The sequence below is a fragment of the Miniopterus schreibersii genome (genome assembly GCF_964146895.1).
Source record: "Miniopterus schreibersii genome assembly, chromosome: 7".
In the NCBI taxonomy this organism is placed as follows: Eukaryota; Metazoa; Chordata; class Mammalia; order Chiroptera; family Miniopteridae; genus Miniopterus; species Miniopterus schreibersii.
The window spans coordinates 42,954,611-42,982,492 of NC_138108.1; the positions used below are offsets into that span (position 1 = coordinate 42,954,611).

General features: G+C 37.7%; 1 protein-coding gene across 5 annotated transcripts; it reads right to left on the minus strand.

Moving 5' to 3' along the window:
- Nucleotides 1-209: 209 nt before the first annotated feature.
- On the minus strand, nt 210-26,990 carry ERICH2 (glutamate rich 2). Of its 5 annotated transcripts, none has more exons than XM_081143485.1 (10): nt 26,752-26,990; nt 20,768-20,803; nt 19,606-19,636; nt 19,358-19,406; nt 19,092-19,128; nt 14,592-14,740; nt 11,343-11,524; nt 7,377-7,434; nt 1,880-1,951; nt 210-1,128 (listed from the first exon to the last, which is right to left on the minus strand). In XM_081143485.1, exons 5-10 carry the CDS (start codon nt 19,118-19,120, stop codon nt 983-985), a joined length of 636 nt encoding a protein of 211 aa, XP_080999611.1. In that variant the 5' UTR covers nt 19,121-19,128; nt 19,358-19,406; nt 19,606-19,636; nt 20,768-20,803; nt 26,752-26,990; the 3' UTR covers nt 210-982. The 5 variants fall into 5 exon arrangements, with proteins under 5 accessions (XP_080999611.1, XP_080999607.1, XP_080999609.1 ...); XM_081143481.1 differs by having other exon boundaries at nt 26,589-26,905; XM_081143483.1 differs by lacking the exon at nt 20,768-20,803 and having other exon boundaries at nt 26,752-26,893.
- Between the last annotated feature and the right edge of the window lie 892 nt (nt 26,991-27,882).

Sequence of the window (27,882 nt, forward strand, 5' to 3'; positions counted from 1 at the left end):
ACTACTTATGTAACTAGTGGATTGAAAGTACCTGTCTTCATTTCTTTCAGTCACTCCTACAAAATGGTGCAGAATGTCTTCCTCTAAATGTTAGCAGGCTACAAAATGCACAAAGAATAAACTATGCTGCAAACATTTTGGATATAATGTAATACTGTGCTGATATAAGAATAAAAATTCAGACTGGTACACTGAAAACAAATTACTTAGGAATAGTTTTCTCATTTTACTTAAGTTACCTTACAACTTATTTTGAAGGTGGCAGAAATTCATCAAGGAATACAGAATCAGCAAAATAATGTGGATTGATACATCAAAGGTGTAATAAAGCTGTGTAAAGGTTTCATGATAGTTTTCATGCATTCACTCGGTATATACATCACATTGTTTGCCAGGCACTTGTGCAGTTGCTATGAAAAGGACAATGTCCTGCTTCAGGGAGGTTACATTTTCTGACAGGAAGGGAGAAGATAAAAAGAGCAAGTAGTCAAATAAGAATGTCAGGTACTGATATATGCTATAAAGAGCATAAAACAAATGATATAAAAGTACCTGAAGAGGTGGTCATGGAGGGACTAAGAGTATGATTCTGGAGCTATAATGTCCACATACAAATCCAGGCTCTACCACTCAATAGGTACATGATGCTGGGCAAACTACCCATCCTCTCTGTGCCTTAGTTTTCTCATCTGTTGAATGGGAACAACAATAGTACTTACCTCATGGGTTTGTTGGCTTAAATAATGTGTGTAGAATGGTACCTGGCACACAGTGTTATGTGTTTTCAAAATACTGTTTTCCTCTCTGAGTAACTCACATTGGATCAAAGACCTAAATATTAGGAAAGAGTTCAAACTAATATGGATGAATTAACATAACTCTGTACCAAATAAAGAAGAGTTAGACTAAAATGCAGCTCTCTTTATATTTCCATGTGATACAGTAATGAAAATATATGAAGAGGAAACCACAGTAGCACCTGTCATGCCCCGTCTTCACCTTCATCAGAGCTGTCTTCACTGGGCTCCTCACCGCTCCCTCCTTCACTCTCCCCGCTGCTGTCTCCTTCACTCTCCCCGCTGCTGTCTTCTTCACTCTCTTGGTCATCTTCAAGATTTTGAACTTTCTCTGCCACAGAAGGGACGAGAATTGCTTAATATGTTTCGTAATATTTCCACTCTGAAAAACGGCAGTTCTCCTTGCTTCTCCCTCCACTAAGAAATACATATTTTTGGAACATGAAAATTGAGCTGAACTTTGTTAAAACTGTATATAGGGTTAAAATAGTAGTACAAATAAGAATATATTCTTACTGGAATAAAGATGTTTGTGGATTTAAAATCAATTTAATTGGGAAGGAGAAGAAAATGGGGGAAGGGGGTAAAGGGGAGAAAATGGGGGAATATCTGTAATACTCTCAACTATAAAATTTTTTAAAAAGTGGTTAAAAATTTAAAGAAAAATAAAGCAAATTTAAAGCTAGGTCTATAAAAATATATTTTATTATTATGAATATAACTCTAACAGATAAGTAAATTCTCAAATAGAATAGGATAACTTAGAGGGTACTGGCTTTCCTTGGAATTGTGCGATAGTCCCTTTAATACAAGGGGCAATTAGCATGTTCTGTTCCCTCTAAAGACTGCTGTGCCCAGGAAGCCGCTTTGTTTGGGCAGTTCCACCCCACAGAGAAAAGGAGGTCATCTTGACCATCCACAAAGGACAAGCCGGTTTCATTAAACCACCCAAGACAACCATTTGGCCTTTTCTTAACCACTTCCTGAGGATGTACTTTGCTAATCTCCTGGGATAATGGGTTTTTAAATAGTGACTGCTCATAGTTCTATGAGAAAGAAGGAATTTCAATTTTTAAATTTACCCATTAGTAACATTTCTTCAATAAGTGAGAAAAACTCCTTGGCCTCAGGATTTTCTGGTTCATAGATTAGGACTGAAAATGACAACAGAATGTGTGTTACTAGATGTTCAAAGTGTTTCAGCAAACAGTCTCCTCAGAATGAAACTGTCAATCACAGTAAGTGAAAATGTACAAAGCAATAAACAACAATTATACCATGGGTATATTTAAGTGCAAATAGAGAAAATGCGCTACTTATCTTAGGTGCTTTATAAGAGAAATAATTCTCATTCTATTTTCTACCTCCTGTCCAAAGATTCAACCTCTGTCACTATGAGGCTTCCCTCATAGGCCTGAAACCAAGGTGTTTAGCGACTGTAATCATTCCACAAACAAGGCACAAATCTTGCAAAAATAGACTTAGCTAATAATAATGTGTGTCTAGAGTCTGTTAATCTCTCATCTCATCTCACCCTCCCACAATCTACATGACATCCTTTACTAAAGGCCTCATCTGAACACATAGGAACAGTTTTGGGGGTTTTTGGTTTGTGTGTGTGTGTGCGCGCACATGCAAGCTCTTCCATGGCAGATATGACATTTTTAAAAACTGATCTTTCAAATAGGAGAACTGATCTTTCTTATTTTTCTTCATCCTTAAAGGTCTGCCCTAGTGTACACCCCAGTCATCGCCACCTTCACAGCATTCTCCCCTCTTGATCAGCCACTGTCTTGAGCACTTTATTCCTTTGTTGATCCTTATGTGAATGTCTCATCGATCCTTTGGGTCATACCAAGAGATTTTTTAAGGCTTGTTGGTATGTTACCAATGTCCTAGAGGCCAGAACAATTTACACCTTTTGTTTGAGAGTTTTCTAGACTATTTTATTTTTCAGATCTCTATCATCTTCCTGCCTGCCTTGAGGAGTATTCAGAGTTCAGCGTCATCCATTTAATGTTGTGACTCCTGCGATCCTGATGGCACCCAGGGGGCACTGAAACATCAAGCGTGCTATACTGGCCTGGCTAAGAGGAAGAGAGATAATTGTGGATAGCTCAACTAGGCCCCATTGGCTCATAGGACCTCACCCCACATGGCTTTCATCCTGACACACCAAACCAGTGTCTTTATTTCCTAATCCTTTACCATCAAGCTGCATTAGCATGACAGTGTGCCTGCTCAGAAGCTGCTTTGAAGGATCCTACAGGTATTTATACAACTTTTAAGTCCCTCAGACTAGAGGCTATTCTAGGGTCTAGAATTGGGGAAACCAATTCTCCTCTCTATAAGATTCATAATAGTTATGAGCATATTCTTCTGTCTAGAAGGTTGGTCTTGTTCACTGTTTACATCCCTAGAGTGCCTGGCACAGAGCTGGAGCTCTCAAAACATTAAAAAATGAAATAAATGAATATAGACAACTGAGTAGAAAACTTATTTTTTGCCTATATAAATTATATCTAGGCAATAGGAAAGAATGACTTCTTTTACTCAAAAAGAGAAAAACACATTATAGGAACTGTTTTCTGAAGATACATACGAAGTTGTGTTAGACTTATGAGAATCATTTTGGTTTTCAGGCCATTATTCTTAAACGTTTACAATTATTATAGTAGATGAAATAGGTCTTCTAGGCTAGTAGAATCTAGGGCTGCCTGTGAGCAGAAGTGTGGAAACCGAGAAGATTGAGCTGCGGATTCCATTCTTGCAAGTGAAAAGACCAAGAAATAGGAAGACTGACTGGCACAAAATCTCAGTCATTCATGAGTAACTAAGATAAGTACTCAGAGCTCTTGACTTTCAGTCCATTTAAAAATCACTTTTCCAGGCTGAGCCAATGCCTGGCAGGAGAGGCATGGAGTGGAGCAGAGACAGCAGTTCAGCAGGAAAACGACTGAGGAAATATTAGGACCAAATAAAAACTGAGTGTGACAGCAAGAAACCAGGGCCCGGCCGGGCATGGCTCAGCAGTGGAGCATTGACCTAAGATCCAGGAGATCGAGGTTCAATTCCTGGTCGGGGCGCATGCCTGGGTTGCGGGCTCTGTCCCCTGTAGGGGGCATGCAGGAGGCAGCTGATAGATGATTCATCATTGATGTTCCTATCTCTCTCTCCCTCTCCCTTCCTCTCTCTGAAATCAATAAAAATATATTAAAAAATAAAGTAACCAATATTTAAAAAAAAAGAAAAAGAAAAGAAAACACACCAGGAACCTGAGGCTTTGTTCGAGAAAATGGATTTGTAAAACATTTCTGAAGGGACAAAGATACATTATTTCATATAAATTATTTCACAGAATAAATATATTTTTTAATAAAATAAATATATTAGTCAACATAGGAGCCATTTCAAACCTGCTTGGTCCATAAAAGTATCTCTTTTCCAAGTCTCTGCCTGTTTGACCAGAAGTATGAGTTTATTAATAAAATGAGGAAATGGAAATATAATAGGATATCATAGGCTTTTAAGCCAGACCACTTGGTAGCTGTGTGACTTTGTGTGAACTAGTTTTCTTTGCTAGCTTCAATTTCCTCATCTGTAAAGTAGGGTTAATTAAATCAGCCTCACAGAATTGTTTTAAGAATTAAACAATGTAACACTAATGCTCCCCTAGTAGGTGCTCAATACATGCACATATACATAAATATGTAAATAGATAATCTATGTTTACACACATAAATATATAAATATCTACAGAGAGAAAGGGGGAGTGTCTGTAGAAGAGCTAGAAGTTGGAAAAAAAGAGACAGAAGTGTTCCTGTTAGCATCACAGCACTAGCCCTTCCTTCTTCCTGAGACAGAGTCTGTCTTCAGCTCTCTGTTCTTCTTGGAACTTGCTTGGCACTGCTAAACCTGGGCCTCCTACCTTTACATCCTTAGCTGGGAATCTGCCTCAAGGGTAGCCAATCTAACTATGCATACTCCCTCCCCATCTTTGGGCCTCTTTTCCCATGTTTCCCATCAGCCTCTTCTTCCTCTTGGGAGCAGTGTTCTTTCTCAGGTGGCTTCCTGGATCCTGGTGCCTGTCTGAGGGCCCTCCATAGCTCCCTTTCCTACAGTCTAGTCCTTAGTTTTAAAGGCACCACTTTTTGAAACAGACAGAAAAAGAGTGAACAGTGCTACTAGCTGAGCTGTAGGGATGAAAACCAAACCAGATCATGTCTATGTCAACCCCAAAAGGGTTTTGAGCAAGTGTGCTCTGATTCCTGCTTTCTCTCCAGCTCCCAGCATAATGCCTGGTACAGATATGGTGCTCAATATGTATTTGTTGGAAGGAAGGATGGTAGTGAGTGAGTTTTTAAAGGGATATAACCCCATTAAGATAGATCAATTTGGACTTTTCCATCCCCATTGACCTGGCACTTAATGAGTGTTCACCCATTTGAGTCTGGTCAATAAGCATTTTTTTGAGCACCTGCTACTTATGCAGCTCACGGCAGGGCTGACAGCCTAAACTGACTGACAAATATAATATCAGTGCATATATTTTCTAAGCTTCAGCCAAAGGCTTTCTAAAAATCATTGATGAATACTGAAATATGATATATAAATTTCCCTACAATTAGTGTCCACAGGAAACTCAGAGAACTGAGAGCTAGAGCTACAGAGTCACTCACTTCTACACTAGCCCCTCAGAGAAGAAAGGGCTTGTGGGAGAAGGAGGCTTGGCTTCCAGGTCTGGCTGTGTCACCTGCTCCCTGGGTGGGGCTGCCAAAGCTGCTTAACTTCTTTCTGCTTCAGTTTCATTACTTATAAAAATAGAGGATAGGACATGATTCTCTCTAAGGATTCCTTCTGATTGGAAATTTATGTATGTGGGCCACCAAAAGTAGTTTTGATCAAAATAGTTTTATTCAATGGCTTTAAGGTCAAAAGTACAAAACATGGCTTATTATTTTGGATACAAAATAGGTAGTATTAAAGCATCCAAGAAACCCATTTTAAAAATTAGCCAATGATTTCAGAAGTACTGTATACACAGTGGGGACTCTGTGTGAGGCATGTGAGAGGAGACTCTCACAGTCCCTATATTGCATTTTCACTTCAAGGACTTGGACCAAGAGACTTAAGTCTAACATCAGGCCTATTGTCCATAAAGTTTATTGGAGAGTTGCCATTTTTACTTTTAAAATAACTATGACAGATGTATTAAAGAAAAAGATGGGCAAAATAGTTGAAAACATTGTGGACTTCAACAGAGAGCCAGAATCTTTCAAAATCATTAAATTGACTTTCTAAAACTGGAAAACACAATCTTTGAAATGAAGAACTCACTGGATGGTTTTAATAGCAGACTGGACACAGCAGAAGACAGGATAAGTTAACTCAAGTACAGGTCAAAGAAAATATCCAAACTGAAACAGAGAAAGAAAAAGAAATGGAAAAAAACCAAAGTTGAGTATAAGATACATGTGGGACACCATAAAAAAAAGTCTAATTTATGTGTAACTGAAGACCCAGGAAGAAAAGAGAGAAAGAGAATAGGGCAGAAGTGATATTTGAAAAGGTAATGGCCAAGAAACTTTCAAAGTTAATGAAAACAGCAACCCAAAGAATTAGGAAACTCGGGAAACTTCTCAAACCTCCCTTTGTATAGAGACAAAACCACAAATATTTTGAACATCGTGAAACCACTAAAAACCAAAGATAGAAAGAAAAAAGAGTGGGGTAATATTCTTCTACTCAAAAACGTCTACTGGTTTCCTACTAAGGAAAAAAGCGAGGACCCTAAGCTGTGAAAAGGTGCTATACAATCTGCACAACCCCAATCCGTAACCTCTGTGGCCTCAGTTCCTATCACACTCCCCTTGGTTATTCTCTCCAGTTACACTGTCCTTGTTGTTCGTGAGGCACACTCGCATCTCAGCACATTTGCTATTAGTCCTGCCTGGAGCTCACTCCTTCCAGATACCCATGTGGCTAGTTCAACTTCCTGTCTGCGCAAGTCTTTCAATGAGGCCTTCTGGGACCATCCTATCTGAAACTGCTTTGTCTCCTCCCAGTGCTTTCTATTCCTTCTTCCCTACTTTATTTTCTTAGATAGCACCTATCATTTATGACACACTCTTTATATGTGAGTTTATTATCTGACACTAGATATAAATGTGGGATCATTATCTGTCTTGTTGACTGCTGTATTTCCAGTGTCTATAACAGTGCCTGGCACATGGAAGCACCCAAGTATTTGTGGAATAATTGCATGTTAAGTAAGGTTTGCTCCACTACCTGACACTTCTTTAAAACTAAAGGCATAAAGTTACCTACCATTATCATAAAGATAAGGATTTGGACTTACCTTCATGGTAATTAATTCGTTTCTTTTACTTGATCTCACTCAAAGTTAGTCTAGAAGTCTAAATTTGCCCTTATACCAATCAACCTAATTTACTGTCAAGGAATCACTGAGACACTACTGGGGAAAGTCACTGGACTTATAGTAATCAAACCATCTTATATATTTATGTGATGTATTTAGAAACAAAGAGAAGGTTGGAAAACAAAGTATTTTATACTTACTCATCTGACATAATTTTTTAGCCAAATGGTAGTCTTGGCCCATTTCTGCTTTCAGGAACTGGAAAACATTAAGAAATTCTTCAGATAGGTAGGTCCAGAGAGAATTAAAGTGTCAATTATAAACTCCCTAGAAAATATTCCATTAATGATAAACTATTTTGCTTTTAACATTTACACATGTTTTTCCAGGAGTAAGTCTGTAATCAGTCAACCAATTAACTGTATTTAGGGACTTCTCACGGCAAGGCAACATATGTAAAATAAGTATGATAGCTCTATTTTGCTGCAGCCACACTATCTGTATACTCCTGAACAAGTTGAAAATACACAGGTTGATTCAACTGGCAGAGACAGTGAAGACATTAATCACTATCACATATCCTTTTGGTTCAGATACAGCTTTTATTTGTGAACTCAGTCCATAATTACATGATAATACTTAGTAAAAAAAAATGTAGATTTACAAGTATGTATAGTCACTATTTTCTAGTATTGCTCTCATACCATCCTGCTTTTACTATTTTTACTATATTTTTCTTGTTACAGAGTAATACATACCTTTGTGTGTAGAAAATTTAAAAGCTAAATAAACATATTCTGTTCCCAATTCAAATGCCTCTATATTTCTACCACCCAGAGATGTTTATTATTACATTCATGTATATTGTTTCCATAAATGACTACATATTTACAAAAACTAGAATTGTTCAGTAACTTTTAAAAATAAATCATGTTCATACTCACATATCATGATCATTTTCTCCCATGGAATTAAATATTCTTACATATTTTTTATTTACTTAGGCTGCCATTTACTAAACTAATATTTTATTATTAATTACCTAAACTGCTTCTTTTTAAAAAATTAGCCTATACTTAGATGATTGTTCTTGCTTGGGTGTGACATATTCTGTACCATATGTAGATACACTTGGTTTGCTTTCCAAGAGACATGAGCATCAAATCATAAAAAAAAAAATCAAAAAAATCCCACAAAACTAAAAACCACTTCTCACACATTTCCAGATATTTGATTAATACCCAGGTGCCATTTTAAGAAGCAGTTCTCTAACCATTTTCTACGTTTCTCTGATGGGTATTAGATTATGTATATTTTTCTAATATAAAGAGAACTTTTCTAGAGATTTTTCTATACGTAATCTCATCACAATTCTCATTTATTTACATATTAATAATTTTCTTATATTTTTAAAATCTATTCCTAAGGTTAAGACATGTTCATTTTCATTCCTATTTGTACTTTTCTTTCATTTTAATTATAATATCTAGTGTTTGATCCATGTCATTTTCTTCAAATATCTAGCTCTTAAGTTGATATATTAATTTGGTTTTTACTTTGAATTATTAATTTGTTCTTTTAATTCATTTTTTTGTACTTTTCCTTATATTTATTTTGGTTTTCTTCTAGTTTTTGGCATTAATATTTAGTTCATTTACTGTCACTTTTCAGTCATCATCACCATCACCATCATCATCATCAAAGCATTTAAAACTCTAAGCACTTCAAATGTTTTAATATTTAGTGTTATGTTATCACTATTTTCTAAATAGGTTATAAATTTAGATTTTTATTTTTAATTCATGTGTCACTTAGAAGAATATCTTTTAGTTTTAAGTAGTTTTGTTATTGATTATTTTCATTATCTGTTTATATTTTTAAAATCTTTATGGAAAATGTAAATATACACAGAAGTAGAGAAAATTGTAAAAGAAATGCATGCTCCCAATTCTTATCTTCAAAAATTAACATTTTACCAATTTGATTTTATGAGTATCACCATATACTCTTTTCCCCCCTCTGCCTAGACTATTTAAAAGTAGTTTATGGATATCACCTCATTTCACTTTAAATTAAAAACACAATCACATTAACGCTATCACACCTAACAAAATTAATATGAATTTTTTATTTTATTTTTTTTTAAAGATATCTTTATTGATTTGAGAGAGGAAGGGAGAGGAAGAGAGAGAGGTAGAAACATCAATGATGAGAGAGTCATTGATCGGCTGCAGCCCACAACCCGGGCATGTGCCCTGACCGGGAATTGAACCCCGACCTCCTGAATCCTAGGTCGATGCTCAACCGCTGAGCCAAGCCCGGCCGCGCAAGAATTTCTTAATATCAACTAAGATCCAGTGTATTTAATGAAGCATTATATTAAAAATACTAGCGTCAGAAAATAAAAGGTACATGGAATCCATTTCAAAGGCTCCTTTGCATTGATCTATTTTTTCTTTGCATTGATCTATTTTATGTTGTTAACATAAAATATATTCTCTTTCAATAGTTCAAAAGCCAGTGAAATTAAGAAATTCATGCAATGAATATCTGGCTAAAAACTTTCATGAAAAGGGCAGAGGTCAGAAAAAAATATTTGAAGACTTAATTGAATATTTTCCAATTCCGGTGAAAACTATAAACTCATAGATCCAAGAATCTCAATGAACACAAGAATCAAGGCACATCAAAATCAAATTGCCAATAATAATACTACAGATAAAAAATTTTAAAAACAGACAAAATGATATAATACAGACTAATAAAGATAATAACAGCAGACATCTTTTCTGAAACTATGCATCTTTTCAGAAAGTAGTATTAGACAATAGAGTAACCTTTCAAATTATAGGAAATAACCTGGCAACCTAGATTTCTTGAGCTAACATATCCTTTATAAAAGGCGATAGTAAAACTTTTTCAGACAAACAACAGCTGAGAGAATTCACTGCCAGCAGAATTGCACTATAAAATATACTGAGGGAGGTTTTTCAGGTAAAAGAAAAATAATATTAGTTGAAAAGTTGGACCCTCACAAAGCTATGAAGAACACCAGAAATGTGTTTCAAAAAAGATCTTCCACTTGGCAGGTGTGGAACGGTGGTTAAATGTTGTCCTATGCACAAGGTCGTCACTGGTTCAATTCCCAATCAGGGCACATGCCTGGCCCAGTAGGGGGCATGCAAAACGTGGCTGATTGCTGTTTCTCTCTCATCAATGTTTCTCTCTCTCTCCCCCTCTCCTTTCCTCTCTCTGAAATCAATAAAAACATATTTGAAAAAAAGAAAAAAGATATCTTCCAATTAAAAAAATCTCTTTAAAAGATAATTGACCACTTAAAGCAAAAATAACAATTGTATTGTGAAGCTTATACCATGTGCAGAAGTAAAATGTATGACAACAATAATACCAAGGATGAGAAGGGGACATGAAAATGTACTATTATAAAGTCCATACAATATACATGAAGTTGTGTAATACTAAGTAAAGGTAGACTGTGATACCACATTAAATGAGGTAAAATTGTTTTGTTCTCCACAGAATTATCAGTAAATGTACAAGTTTTGCATGTGACGTTTCAGGCTTCAGTGCCTTTGCCCATGCTGTTTCCTATGCCAGGAATGCCTTCTCCTCTTGTTTACCAGATAGATTCCTACCTTCCCTCTTCCTTCAAGTTTCTAAGATGTACGCACGTCTCTTCCTTTTATCCTGTTTCTCCTATTTCTTTTCTCAATTACCCACTTAATCCTCCATCCCCAGAGAACTTCATAAATACTCCTACTACCACATATTTCATTTTATTATAAATTGTATTATATAAATAATATGTCTGTTAGTTCTCAAAGGTCTTTATTTATTTCTACATATTCCTAGTAACTAGCATGGTGCCCACACTTAATGTAGAAACATTCCTTTAAACAGTCGCTGAAGAGTTTTATACCAAAACTTCTCTTATTCCTGCTCCTGCCTTTACCAAAATACTGTCAGTTCCACAATCTTCTCTCACCTCTGCCCTGGTGAAAGTTATGAGAGAGATGAGTAGCCAGGTAAGCATCTATACATGGGCAAAAACCTCTTTACTATTTTTTTAATCTTCAAGGATATAGACTATTTAGTTATTTAATATTTTTAAGTGTCTTAAATTATAATGCACAAGTAGAGCTTACTTCTGCCATTAACTCTAATGGGGCACGAGTGTCCTTATTTGGATTACTGTCTTCATTCTCTTCATCATTGGTGTCATCTTCACCATCCTCTTCTGTTGATTCGAAGAACTTATCAGTATCCCGAAGGCAATATTCATTATTTTTCTCCTGCTTTGCAATGACTTCATCTTTGTCCATTTCACCTAAAACAACATATATAATTAATCAATAAATATTTAAAAGTTCAGCCCAGCAGGGTGTGGCTCAGCGGTTGAACGTCAACCTAGGATCCAGGCGATCGGGGTTCGATTCCTGGTCAGGGCACATGCCCTGGCTGCGGGCTGCAGCTGATCAATGACTCTCTCATCATTGATGTTTCTCTCTCTCTCTCTCTCTCTCTCTCTCTCTCTCTCCCTCTCCCTTCCTCTCTCTGAAATCAATAAAAATATATTTTAAAAAAAAAAGTTCAAAAATTTGAAATGGTTACTCCTAAACGATAATGTAACAAGTATACATGTTGCCTACATGGCTTTCTGTGCTGGGGTTTATTTTTTCCCATGACTAAACAGCACTGATTTCCATTTTCAAAAACGGTAATAAAACTGCCAAGTGAAAGAGAGAAAAACCCAAACCAATTAACACTGAGCTCATGTTAATGTCAATTGTTTAGTGCCTGAAATTTTAATAAATGGAAAACAGTTGTGTTTATAAAGAATATAATTTCAAGAAAAAAAATTAATACTATTCTATCTCTAGAAATATATTTCCTAAATTGTTCTTATAGGAGGGTAAATATAAAATAAAAAGCCTGGAGAGTAAAAGTAAGTCTGGAAAGGCTCGAAGCAATAGTCCTTCTTAGGTCACGTCACTCCTTGGATACTTGAGAATAAAGCTCTCTCTCTCTAAACACACACACACACAAACAGGAAGAAATACATGTGGAGTATTCTAAATATAACCAAAGGTTATACATAGCATTATTAATTATTTTGCTTAATGTCAAGTCACATTACCTACGACCAAACATAGATGACTGAAAAATAAAAACTAAATGCTACTGACTCTACCCATTCAGTGCCTGGCACTATGCTGAGTCCCAGGAACAGAAAAATGAATAGTCCTTGATCTGAGAGTACTTGCAAAAACTCTAACTGGGGAGTCAGAAACATGGATAATTGTAAAACAGCATGGACAAACAGTGAAGATAATGTTCTAGGTAAATGGGAGAGCAAAGGAGGGCCGCATCCCAGTCTGGGGAGTGGTTAGGAACTGGCCAATCTGAGCAGATCAGTTTTTCCAGGGAGGGAGGACAGCATGAGCCAATGCAGAAACAAGAATGTGTGTGGACTACAAGCACTTTGACGCTGCTTGAGGGTCAAGGTTGAGGCTGAAATGGTGACAGATGTGGCTGGAAGTGTAGGTAAGGCTGGCTGGATAATGGAGAGTCTTGTGGGCCAGAAATCTTAGGGTTTATCCTAAGAATGAAGGGGCTACTAATGAAAGGTTTTATGTAAGGAAACAAGTATGATCAATTCTGTGTTTCTGAGGGAAATCTTGGATAGCAGAGTGAAAAGTGCATTTGAGGGAAGACAGACAGAGTAAGGAGAGAGGTTAGAGTTCTCTCCCAAAAATCCAAGTGAGAGAGATGATAAGGCACTAGTAAGACACGGATAGAGAAGTGATAGATTAGAGAAATATTTAAGAGGTAAAATATCCATGGTACAAACTATTAGAATATTTTCCAAACTTCAGTAATTCTTATACTATCTTCATCCATTTGCCATATATGAATATCATCTATACTAATTAACATTTTTCTTTGAATCTACTTTTTAACTTATACATTTTGTCAGATCATAAATATTATCATCCATGAAACTGATGGATGTATTAACAACAGTAACATATAATAATCATAATACATTATATGCCATTACTCTTCTGAACACTAAATATATTAACTCATTTAATTCTCCAAACATCCCAAGGAGGTTTTACTTTTATCCCATTCCTAGATGAAACTGAGGAACAGAGAGGTTAAGTAACCTGCCCAGATTCACACTGCTAATTAAGTGGTAGATCTGGGAGTCAGTCTGGCTCCAGAGTCCATATTCTCAACCACATCTTATATTATTTTTTTCTAACACATATTAAAACATACTACTATTAAAGTAATTTTTTAAAAAGTTTAGTATGTGTTTTCTAAACTTATCTCTTTGGGAAACACCATTCAATGAGCTTACAGGACTCCTTTGGCTCTATGGATCTCTCTCACAGTTTCATACTAACTTGTGCTACACCATCCCTTTCTTGTCAGATTTAGAGTATCTGGGAAGTCTTGTGAGATGCCTTCTGGAGTGCTCTAAATGCAGCAACACTTGTGTTGAAAGAAGAAAATGAGGAAATCCAGGAGAGCTCAAGAGAAAACAATGTTAAGGGAACACAGACCAAAAAAAGAAAAAGTTGGTAAAACTCTTGACTCTAAAGCAAACTCTTGACTTTAAAAAAAAAAGTGCTACCCTGAAAAGGGATACCAAGTCCTTCTAAGAGTAGGATGGCTGGGCTATTCAAGCCATCTACCTGCTTCTGTTTCCTTTACAGTCTCCATTAGCTCACAGCCATTCCGATTTTCCTATGTGTATCCAGCCTGTTCACTGGCTCATCACACTGTCATCATCAGAATAGGGAATTCAGGACTGTATGTGATGTCACAGAAACTGCCTCAGTTAATTCACAAACACACATTGAGCTTCATGAGAGAGGTTTTCTGATCCTAGATGTAAGGCAGTCCTCCCCCAGGTGCCATTTATTAACATTATAACATCCATCACAACCCGTCATTGTGCTGCTTTTTTGCTTGTATTTATTTTATATTGTTTACTATTTATTTTTAATAGTCGGTTGTCTATCTCCCACTAGAATGTGAACTTCATAAAGGCAAGGACCCTGCCTATTTGCTAACTATTGTATCCACAGCTTCTAAGCCAGTGCCTTTCACTCAATAAACTATTGTTGAATGAATGAACTTGTTAATGCTTTCATTAGGTATTTTAATTCACTCTCTATTCATACTCTATTATTATTTCATGTAATGTTTTTCCATGGATCCTATACCTGACTGTGTATATGGTACATGAATTTGAAAAGGTACTGATTCCCATGACCCTCCCCAGACCTACAAAGTTGTCACCATTCCAAAAGTCATGGTGAAAGAGGAATGAATTAGAAGCAACAGTTACTCAAAACAAAAGCAAAACCAAGTGTTATTACCTGTGCTTTCTTTTAAGAAGGATGATGACCATAGCTTAGGCTGTGGATTTGTTTCTGTATCTTTATTTTCAATACTCTTTGAAGGTACTCTATTTTCAGTATTCTTTAAAGAGACTTTATTTTCAATACTTTTTGAAGAGACTTCCTTCCTAAATGTTAAAGTAGATAGTAAAAAAATATTTTCCTAGGTCAAAATTCTGTTTAAGGCTTTATATGGGTCCACACACACACTTATTTAATATAAACATACAGTATAATATACCAACAATAAACTAAATAGCTAAAATGCAGTATCTTCTTTGTGGGAAAGCATTAAAAATAATTTTTACTGGTGATTAAAATTCTGTTTCTGCTTGGCATTTGTCATTGTGTAATGATTCTTAGAACCTTTTCAGAATTCTTTAACACAGAATATATAAGCAATCAGTTCTATGAATGTCTGGCACATCATTGTAACATATATAATGGAACAAAACTATGAAATACTAGCCATTTTTTAAGTTTGTAAATCAATTTTTACTATTGCTAAATGCTACACTGAGAGAGTGCAACACTAATATTAATCTTTGGTCATAATAAAAAGTAGCCTGCTTTTTCATTAAGTCATTGAAATCAAAATGGATTATCTCTTTTAGCCTTTACACCCGAAACCTCATGTCAATAAACAACGCACTGAGACAGAGGATTCATGTGTGGTGCACTCTGTTTACAATGACAGGCACTCATGCTGGTGGAAAAATAAGCCTAAGTCTGTATTCCGTGGTTTTAAGATTCTTTTAATGTGTCTCCTTTACCAAGTTTAAAAATTCAGCTCCTAGTTTGCATGGAAAGATATAAAAAGATGTAAAGTATTATTTTTTCTCCCAAAGTTATAGTGGCTTTGTTTTATATCCAATGAAATCTGAATGCAGAACATTAGTACTGCAGTTAAGTTAGTGGTCTTGTACCGTGATTTAGCAAAGAGGCAGAACAGCTTGTTATGTTCTATTTTTAAAATATGTTTTTATGGATTTGAGAGAGAGAGAGAGAGAGAGAGAGAAACACTGGTCGCTGCCTCCCGTCCCACCACTGGGGATCAAGCAACCTGGGAATCAAACCGGTGACCTCTTGGTGCATGGGACAGCGTTCAATCCACTGAGCCACATGGGCAGAGCTGTTATATTCTTAATACAATGGGAGGGAATAGAATCCTCACTTCCCCAGTATATTCTGCTAAAGCAAACCCCTCCCTGGTAATACAAAATGCACAGCAAAGATGATTTGTCTGCCTCTGCTCTCCTCAATTTTCTAATTTCGAAAGAAAACATCCGAGAGGAAACTCTACATGTGAAAAGTTGAGAAGTCACAAGTATTTAATTTCTAGCATGGTGAGATTCCTATTATAACCAAAGATCATCACAAGTGATTACTAGAATTTATTTGCTCTAATAGTAAATCTAGATTAAAGGGCTTTACTGCCTACCTCCCTCCACCCTCCCAAAATTATAGTATTTTGTTGAATCCAAGATACCATATATTTATTAGAAGACATACCATTATTTAAGAAAAAGAAAAAGCATTGCCAAGTTTAAGATGCCATCGATTGTAAGAGATGTTAAACTATGATGAAATACGTTACTTATATATTGACTAAGTTATACCCCAAAGAAGAGAATTTAGCTAGTATAGTTCTGGGTACTTGCATTGTTGGAAATGCTTTTAATAGTCTTAATGACACAACATGGAGGAAGTCAATATACTCAATGGCCTGAAAACAAATAGGATATTACTATTTGGAAGCATTATTGTGCCATAAAAATATATATGAAAATTGGGGCCAAATCATCATTTAACAATAAAATATGAATTCCTTTTCTGCTCACTTTCTGTTGTCTTTCTCATATAGTCTCGAAGACTCAAAGGCCCAATGACTGACCCCCTCTTCAACAATAATCTATTGACTTCCATTTGCGAAAGTGCTATTATTCATAGTAATGCCTCTAACTATTTAAGAAAAATAGATAACCGTTATACTCTAAAATATCTGTTATTTCAATACAGTTATAATTAAGGAAAGACTCAAATTTTTACTTTATGTAATATCCTTTGGAAATGGAAGATATTTAATTTAGCATCTGCTAAAGTTTGAGAGTTAGTCAAGTTAGATATCTCACTGGAACATATTAATGCTAGAGGGTAAATAATCTAGGTTTTAGGATTATTCCTCTGTTAAGAGTACTGGGTATATTTATGTAACGTCCCCAGATTTCTATTTGAATTAACAAGTTTTTCAGGAAGTTTATATTTTAAACTTTGTTTTAAAATGATTTATAATTTGTCAAACATGGGCCTAAAAATTAATTAAAACTTATTTTCTAAAAATGTCTTAGCTATATTTAGAGAAACCTGTGTTGCTGACATATAAAGTATGCTGCCCAATCTTAGTCTTTGTCCGAAGATGCATTTACTTAAAGTATAAAAATGGGAATAAAAAAATAACTTTTCACTTTAGAAGAGAAAACATATGATTATGAAAAAACATATAGATATAACTTTTCAACTTCAGAGCATTGAGTGCTGTGGGTCTGTTTCAGCCATTTACACTTCACATCTCTGAGTATGCTCAAAAGCTTGACCAAAAACATCAACAGATCAAAGGCCCAAGATCTATAAAACTTTGTCGAGCATTAAAGATATATTTTACCTTTACTACTGAAAAGTTTGTTAATTAAGTGCATTCTGTTGGGTGGACAAAATATTTTACACATGGATCTATGAGGGGAAAGGGAATTATAAATGTGAGGTTTGTGTGCAAAGAAGTTTGAAACTCATGGTTTATAAAGTCCTTGTGGCTTGGACTAGAATGAAAATCAATCAGAAGATTAAAGCAAAGAACTGGTGGAGAAAGAAAACTTCTAGTTTCCCCCTAACCCAAGCTGGATAGGACTTTTTGGCAAATTCCACTTGCCAGTCAGACTATGGAGCCAACAGCGGGGTGGAAAGTGGAATCTGAAGCTACACTGAGAAAATTCATCACCTTTGCAGGTCAGTTACCTAGTCCCCAAACAAAGGTCCCACATGATTTTCTATTTTCTTACTTAATCATTTTTTTCCAGGACTGGCCCTGTTTGCCTTCAACTCTGGGTAAGGTACCTGAGGTGACAACACCACACAACGATGAAGCTTATTGGTTACATTAACCATCCACTTCAAACAACAACCAAACCCAAACTCTTCTCTGCAAGCAAATTAAGGGGAAAATGCTCATCTTACCCTTTCAAAAAATAGTTTGATGAGCAGATGCAATTATTAATGAGATCAAGAGAAAAAGTAGGTACTCTGCTTTTGTATTTTGGTCCTGGCTGCCTTTGATTTATCCCTGGAGTACAACTACCTCAGGGTGTGGATCACTCCTGCTCCAATTCCAACACTGTTTATCACAGTCTCAGAATACTGGGCTCATAGTAGGCAAAACAATTTATTTTCATTAATGACCTACTAACTTCCATTACTATCATTAAAAGTTATATTTCACTCAAAGACTACTAAAATTGTCTTAGTTTCTTTTTAAATTTAAATGCTTTCAACCATGTAATAGGATATACATATATTTAACAGGGCATTTATTTGTTCTGGTTGTCTATAATATTAAATCTGAAATAAACAGATTCTCATCATTGATCTATTATACATTACTCTCCCTTTAATATAAAAATATATATTCAATATATAATTTACAACAAAGCCAAAATAGATTCTAATTTTAATTTTTAGGTTTGACAGTATGAAATCAAAATGTATGTTGCATTAGGTGAAATTTTTCCCAGCCAGTAATATTCACAGTAAGCCAAAATAATATTATTTGAATAGAATCCCACCAGAACGGTGCTTACAAACCTATCAATAATTGATATCTATGAATGTGTTTTATGATCAACTTTCAAAATGTGATTTTTCATGGACTAAATGATAGAATTTTTTTTCAGGTGGTAGGAGATGATCATATCAGGAAGGGCTTTGATGATCAGAATCAGTAACCCTGAACAAATCAGGTACTTAATATTTAGCTACTAAGTTTAAACTGAACCATAATTCTTTTTAACACTAATCTCTTCATCTACTTGGGGTGATTATGTATTTTCCTTATTTAGTAGTAATGAATCATCTCATAGTAATTAAAGAATCTGTTTATAAAGAGATATTCTGAAAGAAATGAGCAATTATCAAAGGGAAATAGAAATGAGAATTATATAAGTTAAATACACACTACTTGGTGTGTAAGCATTTAAAAGTAGAAGTGAATAGTATCTATATCTCTACATTTTTATCAAAATTCACACTTCATTTTAAATGTCCTTTTATCTAGTAACAATTGCTTAGATTGAAGCAAAAGCTAAAGTGCTAATCCATGCATTTTTGGCCTTTCAAATTTAATTGGGTGACAAATGATTGCATTATCTAGTTCTAATTGCTCAAAAGGCATGTGATAGATCAGTTGCACAACCGGAGACATTTTCTTACTCTGATATTGTTTCATTTGGTTCAATCATCACTTTTTCTGAAAGAGAAGAAGAAAAAAAAACCTCAGTATTTTATCAATAGTGATGTTCCTAAGAGAAATTCCTGACTGGCAAATATTTAGGCATTTTTTGAATGACAGACAATATAATAAAGGATTTAATTGCTAAGTCTTTCAACCACACTTGACCATTTCAGTAAACTATCTTCTTAATACTTAAGACAAAATGGTGTTCAAACATATTCTTTTCAAGTAATAAATCATTTACCCTTTGGATCAAACACTAGCCATTTGCCATTCTGTCTATATTTTGGTGCCTAAAATAGAAGCAGAAATAAAAACTAACATTATTATTTTCATTTGAGGTATTTGAAATAACTTACTCATAGTCTTTATATAAACATTTCTGTTACCTAGGCTAATTGGTAACTTCATCCTAAAACAATTATTCAAAAACTATATAAATTGATGATAAAATAGAACTAAAGTGTCCTAAAAAAGTTTGTGCACTCTTACCTTTACAGCATCTGTCTTGTCTAGATAATCCCTGCAAAAACCAAAATATTTACTTCATAAGTCTTTAAACTCTTGTATAAATTTGGAATATAAATAAAACAGAATATAGAACTTAGCATGTTAGTAGAGTTTTAAGTGTGTACTTTGTTTTTGTATTTGGTAGCATTATTTCGATCCTAACTGAAAAACATCATTCATCTGGATTATGAAATTGGCTTAAAAAAAAAAAAAAAAGTCCTGCCTGGCTGGCATGGCTCAGCGGTTGAGCACTGACCCATGATCCAGGAGATCGAGGTTCAATTCCAGGTCAGGGCACATGGCCAGGTCTTAGGCTCAGTCCCCACTGTGGAGAGTCTAGGAAGCAGCCGATCAATGACTCTCTCATCACTGATGTTTCTATCTCTCTCTCTCCCCCTCTCCCTTCCTCTCTCTGAAATTAATAAAGATATATTAAAAAAAAAAAAAAAAAAAAAGCCTAGAGAAATGAACTCTTTCTCCCCTTTTACCTTGAAGTCTATGTAAAAAGAGCTACAGGAATAATTGCGCATGTTAGAAAAGTGATGTATTAAATAAGCCCCTAACTGTAACTGGTTTTAAATAACTTGGTCTCTAGATGTAGATCCAAATACAATTAACAGCAGGTTAAGGATTCATCGTTCCTTCTGAGCTGACCCTAACAATCATTAAATTAGTTTGGCTCATGTTTAGACCACCTTCTTTCTCCCTTACTTCAACAAAACAATATGTAAACCAAACTATCTGCCACATTTCAGTTCATCCATATTGTGAAAAACCTCTTCATGTAAGAGTGTATATAAGCCAGAATAAGATATAGTATTTTTAATAAAATATTATTTCAACAAATACATTTAGAAATTAACCTTTGATTTTTCTCCAGACACATTTAAAACTATAATTCTTACTTTGTAAGTTTCCTTATGTTTATTGATACTTAAAATGTTTTCTCTGTGAATTTTTACCTTTCCTAAGTTACTACCTTCTGTAGACTGCATAAATTCCATTCTAATCTCAAGGAGGAAAATCAGTTCATAAGGTGTTTTTTATGTATGAGAGGGGCCATATTTAAACTTTTCATAGGTAATAATTCACTTGTTCCCATGTCCCAAGCCAGACTTTTCAAATTATTCTTGGTAGTACATACCTAGGGATTTCTGGAATACAAAATTTAGGGCCAAATCTGTGGGCAATAAAGAGAAGCTTCATTATTTTGCATTGTTTTTCTCTTTTTAAATCTGGCTCCCTCACAATGATCTGCACTCCTGAGTAAATCAGTAATATGTAAACTTTTGCCTTGGGCTTTGTTTTCTGGGCAACCCTAACCAAACCAGACATTATACATGTTATTAATTGGATTATCCCTGGGAATTGAGGGATATCTCTTGAGCTCACAGAGAGCTCAAGTTCATCAGAAAAACAAGGCATCTTTTTGGGAAAAACAGTTGTAGAAAGCCAAACTCTAGAATAAATGAAAGACTTTCTTCCTAATTCTCTAAGGCAGTAGACAGTGCTCAGAAGCTGAAACAATGCAAAAATGAACCAAATAAGACCTTAATAAAAGCAATCTAGGATGACCTTTCCTGAGAAATACTTTCACTCCAGATTTCCACAATCCCATGTGTTGTCAAAAGTCTGCTTGGGTAGACATCCCTTTATGTTTAGAGCCCTCCTCTCCTTTCTAGCTCTAGTATCTTTATGGATTGCTACAGTCCATCTTTTACCTGAATGAAACATCAGTGCATATAATTCTCCCATTTTCACCTGATAATAGAAAAACCTAGGGCTGGCAAATCCTAGCCCTTAAAAACACAGGCTCTGCTAGGTCTGACTTTATCATTACCCAGGAACTGTCTATTTAATCTCCTTTCATAAAATTGAATTCCTAAGAAGCAGTATAGAGTAGTACTCAAGAGCTGGGGCTCTTGAGTGACAGACTGGATTCACATCTCAGTTCTGCCATGTGCCATGTAAGCTTGGATAAGTTACTTTACTGCCAACTTCACTGGATCATTATAAGTATTACATGAGATGATCTGGGTAAAGTGTTTAGCACAGTGTGTGGTACATAAGAGGGACACTGTATAAACAACTTGATGTTTTGTCTAAAGGAAAAACTGGGAAGTCATTCTAAGGGGCTGATTAAGATTGCTTAGGGAAACAAAAAGGAGGCTTTAGCTCTGAAGACTTTTAATTAATTTAAAAATCACACAATCCCCAAAGCAATGATACTTGTTTAGAAAGATCACTGACTCCAGGAAAAAGCAGGGGAAAAACACAGGTCAAGGTAAAGCAATGGCTGATAAGCTGAGCAGAATGAGGTATAGCCACTGTATAGGGAATATGTATTTTTCAAATAACTATCAATATGCAAAATATCTCTGAAAGGAAATGTTTTCAGAAAAGAAATTATAATATTGGCTGACTCTGGTGATGGCTACAAGACTGGGGTGGGAGTTTTTACTTTATGTGCATTTGTACCTCTTGAACTTTGAACAAGATAAATGTGTTACCTATTTAAAAAATACAATTTAAAATTTGCAATACCATTTGTATTTCTGTTTATCCATCTCTTACAGGCATGTGAGCTGTATGTTGGCAAGGTGCTACTGCAATTCTCTTCTCCATCCAGTGGTACCTATTCAAACTGGGGTCATGGTGTCCAAAAAGAACAGGTGCACACACCTTGTATATTCATTACTATTGGTTATGGTTAATGTTAACCTCACAACATTCATTTAATAAGCCCTTTGAGTTTCTACCAAGTGCATCCTACGGCTTTTGGAACATGAGTAGACTCTCCTGATGTCTTTCAACAGTCCCAGTGGTAATGGGAATAACAGTGATGATAATTCCAAATTTTCATGTAACATTCAATGTCTATTTGACACAATTTGATGAACGCCTACTATGTACCATGTGTCTGTGATAAGCCCTGGGGATACAATAGAAGCTCATAATTTTATAGGGGAAACAAGTACTAATTCCCTATATACCTGGGAAAGACCGACTTCAAAGTACTGTACTAAATCCTTTCATCTAAGAAGCTCCAATGTACTTTTCCACACTACCCAAACAGGATCAATCAAATCCCTTCTTTTAAGCTCATGGACTGGAGATATCCAAGGAGAGTCATCAGGCAGTGGAGACAGAATTGGAAAAATAGAGGAAGAGCTAATCATCAGAACTGTCTCTGAACAACTTTCCAGTTCCAGAATCATTCTTGAGACCTGTTCTCTCTAGATTTGCTATATCCCTCCAGGTATAATTTCTACAAGTGTTCCTAGAATAAGGTATTATCTGCTGCTAGCTCCTTCCTCTTTATGTGGTTAAAAGATCCAGCCCACCTGAACACAAGAATAGTACTGTCCTGCCCAGCCGGGCGTGGCTCAGGGGTTGAGCGTCGACCTAGGATCCAGGTGATCAGGGTTTGATTCCTGGTCAGGGCACATGCCCAGGTTGCGGGCTGCAACTGATCAATGACTCTCTCATCATTGATATTTCTATCTCTCTCTCTCCCTCTCCTTTCCTCTGAAATCAATAAAGATAAAAAAAAAAAGAGTAGTACTGTCCTAAGACACAGCAATCATAGCAATTCATAGCTAACAGTAATTGGACAAAGCTAAAGCTCATTACAACCTTTCTCTGAAACTTTTCCAGGTGGAATTATCATAGAGGTAGGAGGATATGAATTTAGAGCTCCCAGTATCCATGGTTCTAGCCTCCAGGAAAAAAGTAACCTGAGAGTAAAGCAGAATATACAAAAGAATCAGGGATGAGAGATGAGGAGATGAGAGAGAGAGAGAGAGAGAGAGAGAAGGGGAGAGAAAGACAGAGAGATGATGCTTGAGTCCCTGTTTCCAGCTCAACCTCTGCCTTTACCACAGGCCAATTAATTTCTCTTTTTGCTGAAACAAGCTGAAAATGATTTTTGACATCTGAAGCCAAAAGAGACCTTGACAAATATGGCTCCCACTTCTTGAAACCAAGAGGCTAACACACCTGGAATTAAGATGGCCTGAGGGAGCAGAGAGCGAGAAGTGATGAATTCTATCTTATGGGAAGAAAGATTCAGTCAGGCTTCACAAAGAAGCTGACATTTATTTAACCAAGTCAAAACCAAATAGTTAGTCAACAAAAGGGGAATAGAAGTCCAGCATTGTGTTAAGAGAATGACAACAGATGAAATCGGAAATGTGGAAGCAAATTTTAAAAGTCATTAATTGCCATGTGCTAAGGATTTTGGGCTTTAATCAGTAGTAGGCAATGGAAAGCAAACCAAGCCTTTGAAATTCTGTAGAGGGTAAACCTGAGAGAGAATGGAAAGGCTCATTTCTAAAAGAAAGGAATTGGTTCTTGTCTTGTTAGCTATATTAGTCTAAACTCTTGTTTGCAAGTTACCATACTCCAGTTAGTTTGGGGGGGAGAGGGAGGGAACAGAGTGTTGGCTCATAGAATCCAAGAGTTGAATACCCAAGCTGTGTAGAAGTCAGAATACAGTAGATACAGCTGTGTTGGAAGGGGAGGGCGACACTTTCTCTTGTTCATTTCAGCTTCTCCCTGCATATGGGCCTCATTCCCTCTCTCTCTCTCTCTCTCTCACTGCACACAGATTTCCTACACATGGGCTCCCAGCAATTCTTGAGTTATATGTGATGCAATTCCAGCTTTTAAGAAACAGTTGACTCTCAACAATCAAAAACTCCAGTCAAGGGCCCAATTAGTTTAGATAGTTTTTTGTTGTTGTTGTTATTGTTTTGCTATAAAGAACAGATAAACTCAAGCCACCTTACAAAACTATCTGTAGTGTCTAGTGCACTCCATGTCACATAATCTGGTGCTCGGTAAATATTTGTTGAATGAATGGAAGGGGAAGGAAGAAAAAAAGAAAGCAAAGAAAAATGACGTATTAAACTAGAGTTTCACTGTCCAATATGGTAGCCACTAGCCATATGTGGCTATTGAGCACCAGAAATGTGTTCACTTTGAGATATGCGCACTGGACAATAAAGACTTAGTAGCAAACAAAAGAATGTAAAACATCTCATACCCCCCCTCCTCTAAGTAAGTGTTCACTAACCAGCAATCATTAGGGCCAAATAGGTTTTATTTGGATTCTACAGGTTTCAAAAAAAACCCCAAAACACTTATAAAATGAGTCACCAACATTTAAAATTCAGATATCACAAAATTCTTATTTTAGGTTTTTCTTGTAATATTGGAAGATGTATTTTTTCTTCAACCCATTTGTGCAATTATTTTATCCTTTTGTGCTATTGGTTTCTATACGCTATCTTATATTCTAATAGGCAAAGAATGAATTACTAAATAGACAGCTACATGCTCAGATCCTGCAACTGTGGTGAGAAGGAGAGACAGGGCTGATTAAGCACCATCTTCCACCCTTGAGGAACTTAATGAGGAAACATAAAAGGACATGGGGACATTATTTCATTGCATAACTCAAATGTGTATAAAATGGCTTCAATGATCATCTATCACATTCATATTTAAAAGAGACTACATATAAATTTCGTATGTTTCCTTTACAACATAATATAGTGCCCAGACTGTGGAGTCAGATTGCCTATGTCCAAATCCCAGCAAATGTGTGTGACCTTGAGCAAGTAAGTTCCTTAATCTCTCTATGACTCACTTTCCTCAACTGTAAAATGAGTATAAAAATACTACCTACCCAGACTTATTGTGATAACAATAACTAAATAAATGATAGTAGCATCTGCCTTGCCGGTGTGGCTCAGTGGTTGGCAACCCATGAACCAGGAGGTCACAGTTCCCAGTCAGGGCACATGCCAGTGTTTCCACTTGATCCCCAGTAGGGGGAGTGCAGCAGGCAGCCGATCAATGACTCTCTCTCCCTCCCTCCCCCTAAAAGCAATTAAAAGAATATTTAAAAAATAATAATAGCACCTATCTCCTACTACAGTTATAATTATTACAACTTTCCCCCCTTCTGTTACTATTGCTATTATTACCTACAGCCTAGCAGGGTCACTGCTGAAGGTGAAGTCTGACTTAAGGAAGCCAGATCTAAGTGCACAACTGAGACTGGATGGGGCAAAGGAGGGGGTAAAAAACTAATGATTTAGCTCCAAGGCGGGAGCAGGAAGCTCCGGAATTCTGGAGTGGTGCAGTGGAATTCCTACAAAGGTGTTGGAATTCAACTCTGGTAAACTCTTAACGCTTAAAGAGCAGCGCTGTTGTTTCCAGGGGAATGAAACAAATAAAAAACAACAACAAAATTTTCAGTGTCTTTTTCGGATTTATTTTAAAAAACAACACAAAAAAACCTCCCAGGGAATCTCTTGGGATAAGAACAGATTCATCCAATTCTCCTTTGCCTTATGGGAAGTCAAACGATAAATTTATAATCATGCCATGTGCTAACTTAAATGCTGTCGGGGCTTAGGGTGGAGTAGTTTAAGCAGTCAAAAAGCCCACACTAGGACGAAGTCTCAGGTCAGTTTCGTCATCGCAAGGCTGAAGACTGAACCTGACAAGTGATCCCCTCATTTTACGGAAGATAAAAACAAAGCCCGCGGAGGTTTAATTTGTCCAAATTCCACCGAAATTTTTTACGGCTGAGCAAGTTATGTCTAAAGAAGGATGACGTCTTAACTACAAGCAGCGAGTGCTTGCTCCTATAGGCCATTACGGTGTTTCCAGAAAAAACGGAAAAGGAAAAAAATTTTAAAGGAGTGGGGAGGGGGCCGCAGAGGACAGAAGGAAGCAGCGGAAGCCCAGGGGTGAAACGCAGCAATTTCCCTTGGGGGGAGGGGGGAGGGGACGTCGGCGCGCGGGAGCCCGCCGGGCGGGGCGGCAGGTGTCTCTAGCCCGTCAAAAGCGCCCCGTTCCCGCTCACCGACGCCGACATCCTCCCTCCGGACCCGACTACAGCCAGAGGAGGAAGCCAAGTGTGAGGCGCGCCTCAGCCGCGCGGATCCTACCTTCTCGCGCGCCGCCAGGCGGCCGAGGGGCCGCAGAGCCCAAGCCTGGACGGCGCAGAGAAGTTCGCGGGTTTAGGCTGCGGGCCTGGGTGGTCCGAGGTGAGGGAGTTCTGCACGCGGGGACCGGGAGAGGGAGACTCGCAGTCGCCGCGGCGCTTCTTACCCGCTCGTGGCCCTCTCCAGCGGATCATCTGAGGGGCAGTCGGCGAAGGCCGGCCCAGCTGGAGGTTCGCGCGGGTTTCGGAGCTGCGCGCCGTAGACTGCTCGTCGCCATGGAGACGACACCGCGCGCGGCTGCAGCCCCGGGAGCCGCCGAGGAAAGCGGCGGAAGGGGCGGGGCTGAGGTGTTGAGGGTTCTGGGAGCTGAGGAGGGGCGTGGGGGGGGCGAGCCGCGCCTGGGGAGCCGCGGTCTGCGCGGGACGGAGGGGGCGGGGCGGGACTGGCCCGGGACGGCCCAGAGGGGCGGGCCTCAGGGGGCGGGGCGAGCCTGGGACTGGGCTGAGGGGGCGCGGCGGGGCGAGCCTGGGCGGGGGCTGAGGGGCTGGAAGAGGGCGGGGCGGGGGCGGGGGCGGAGCACACTCCGGGGGTCACGGCCGGTGCCCCGCGCGAGACCCCGACTCGCGAGAGCCCGGTGGCTCTAGGGGTCGCGCCGCGCCGCGAATTAGGCACGTACAGCCTGGGTCGCGCTTCCGCACGCGCACCGCTTACTTGGAGAAGGGCAGAGGGCGGGGGGATTGAACTATCGTCGTCCATACCTGGTCCTATTGGCGGGGACAGGGAAAAGGGCGGGGTGGCCTCGCTAGTGTTTTAACCTTGTGGAGCAAACTGGGAGAGAGGGTTGTCCCTGGATGTGAATGAACAAATGTCCCGGCAGGACTTGGTCCCTCAACCTGAGGAATCTCCGGACGCCAGTTTCCCCAGAAATCAGACTCGAGTGATTAGAACCTGGGACCCTCCTCTGCCACCAATCCGGGCCAAGTCCCACGCGATCATTGACATTGGCCAATGGGAGGTTTTACTGCTTAAAATAATTGTTTGGTCACAGAGGGGCGTGGGGAAGAAGATCTGTTAGAAAATTCTAATTGTTCTTCAAGCTTGACTTCTAGAAGGCATTGGTTGTGTTTTCCACTTGAGAAGCATGGAAGGCCCTAGGATCAACTTGTTGCTAGGCAACGTGTTTAGAAGGAAGCCGGTTTGTTGGAATGGAATCTTGATTCGAATTTCACTGAGTAGTCCTGATAGGAGGTATAACTGCTATTTAACCTCTGGGCTTAGGTGTCCCCTGGGTATATGT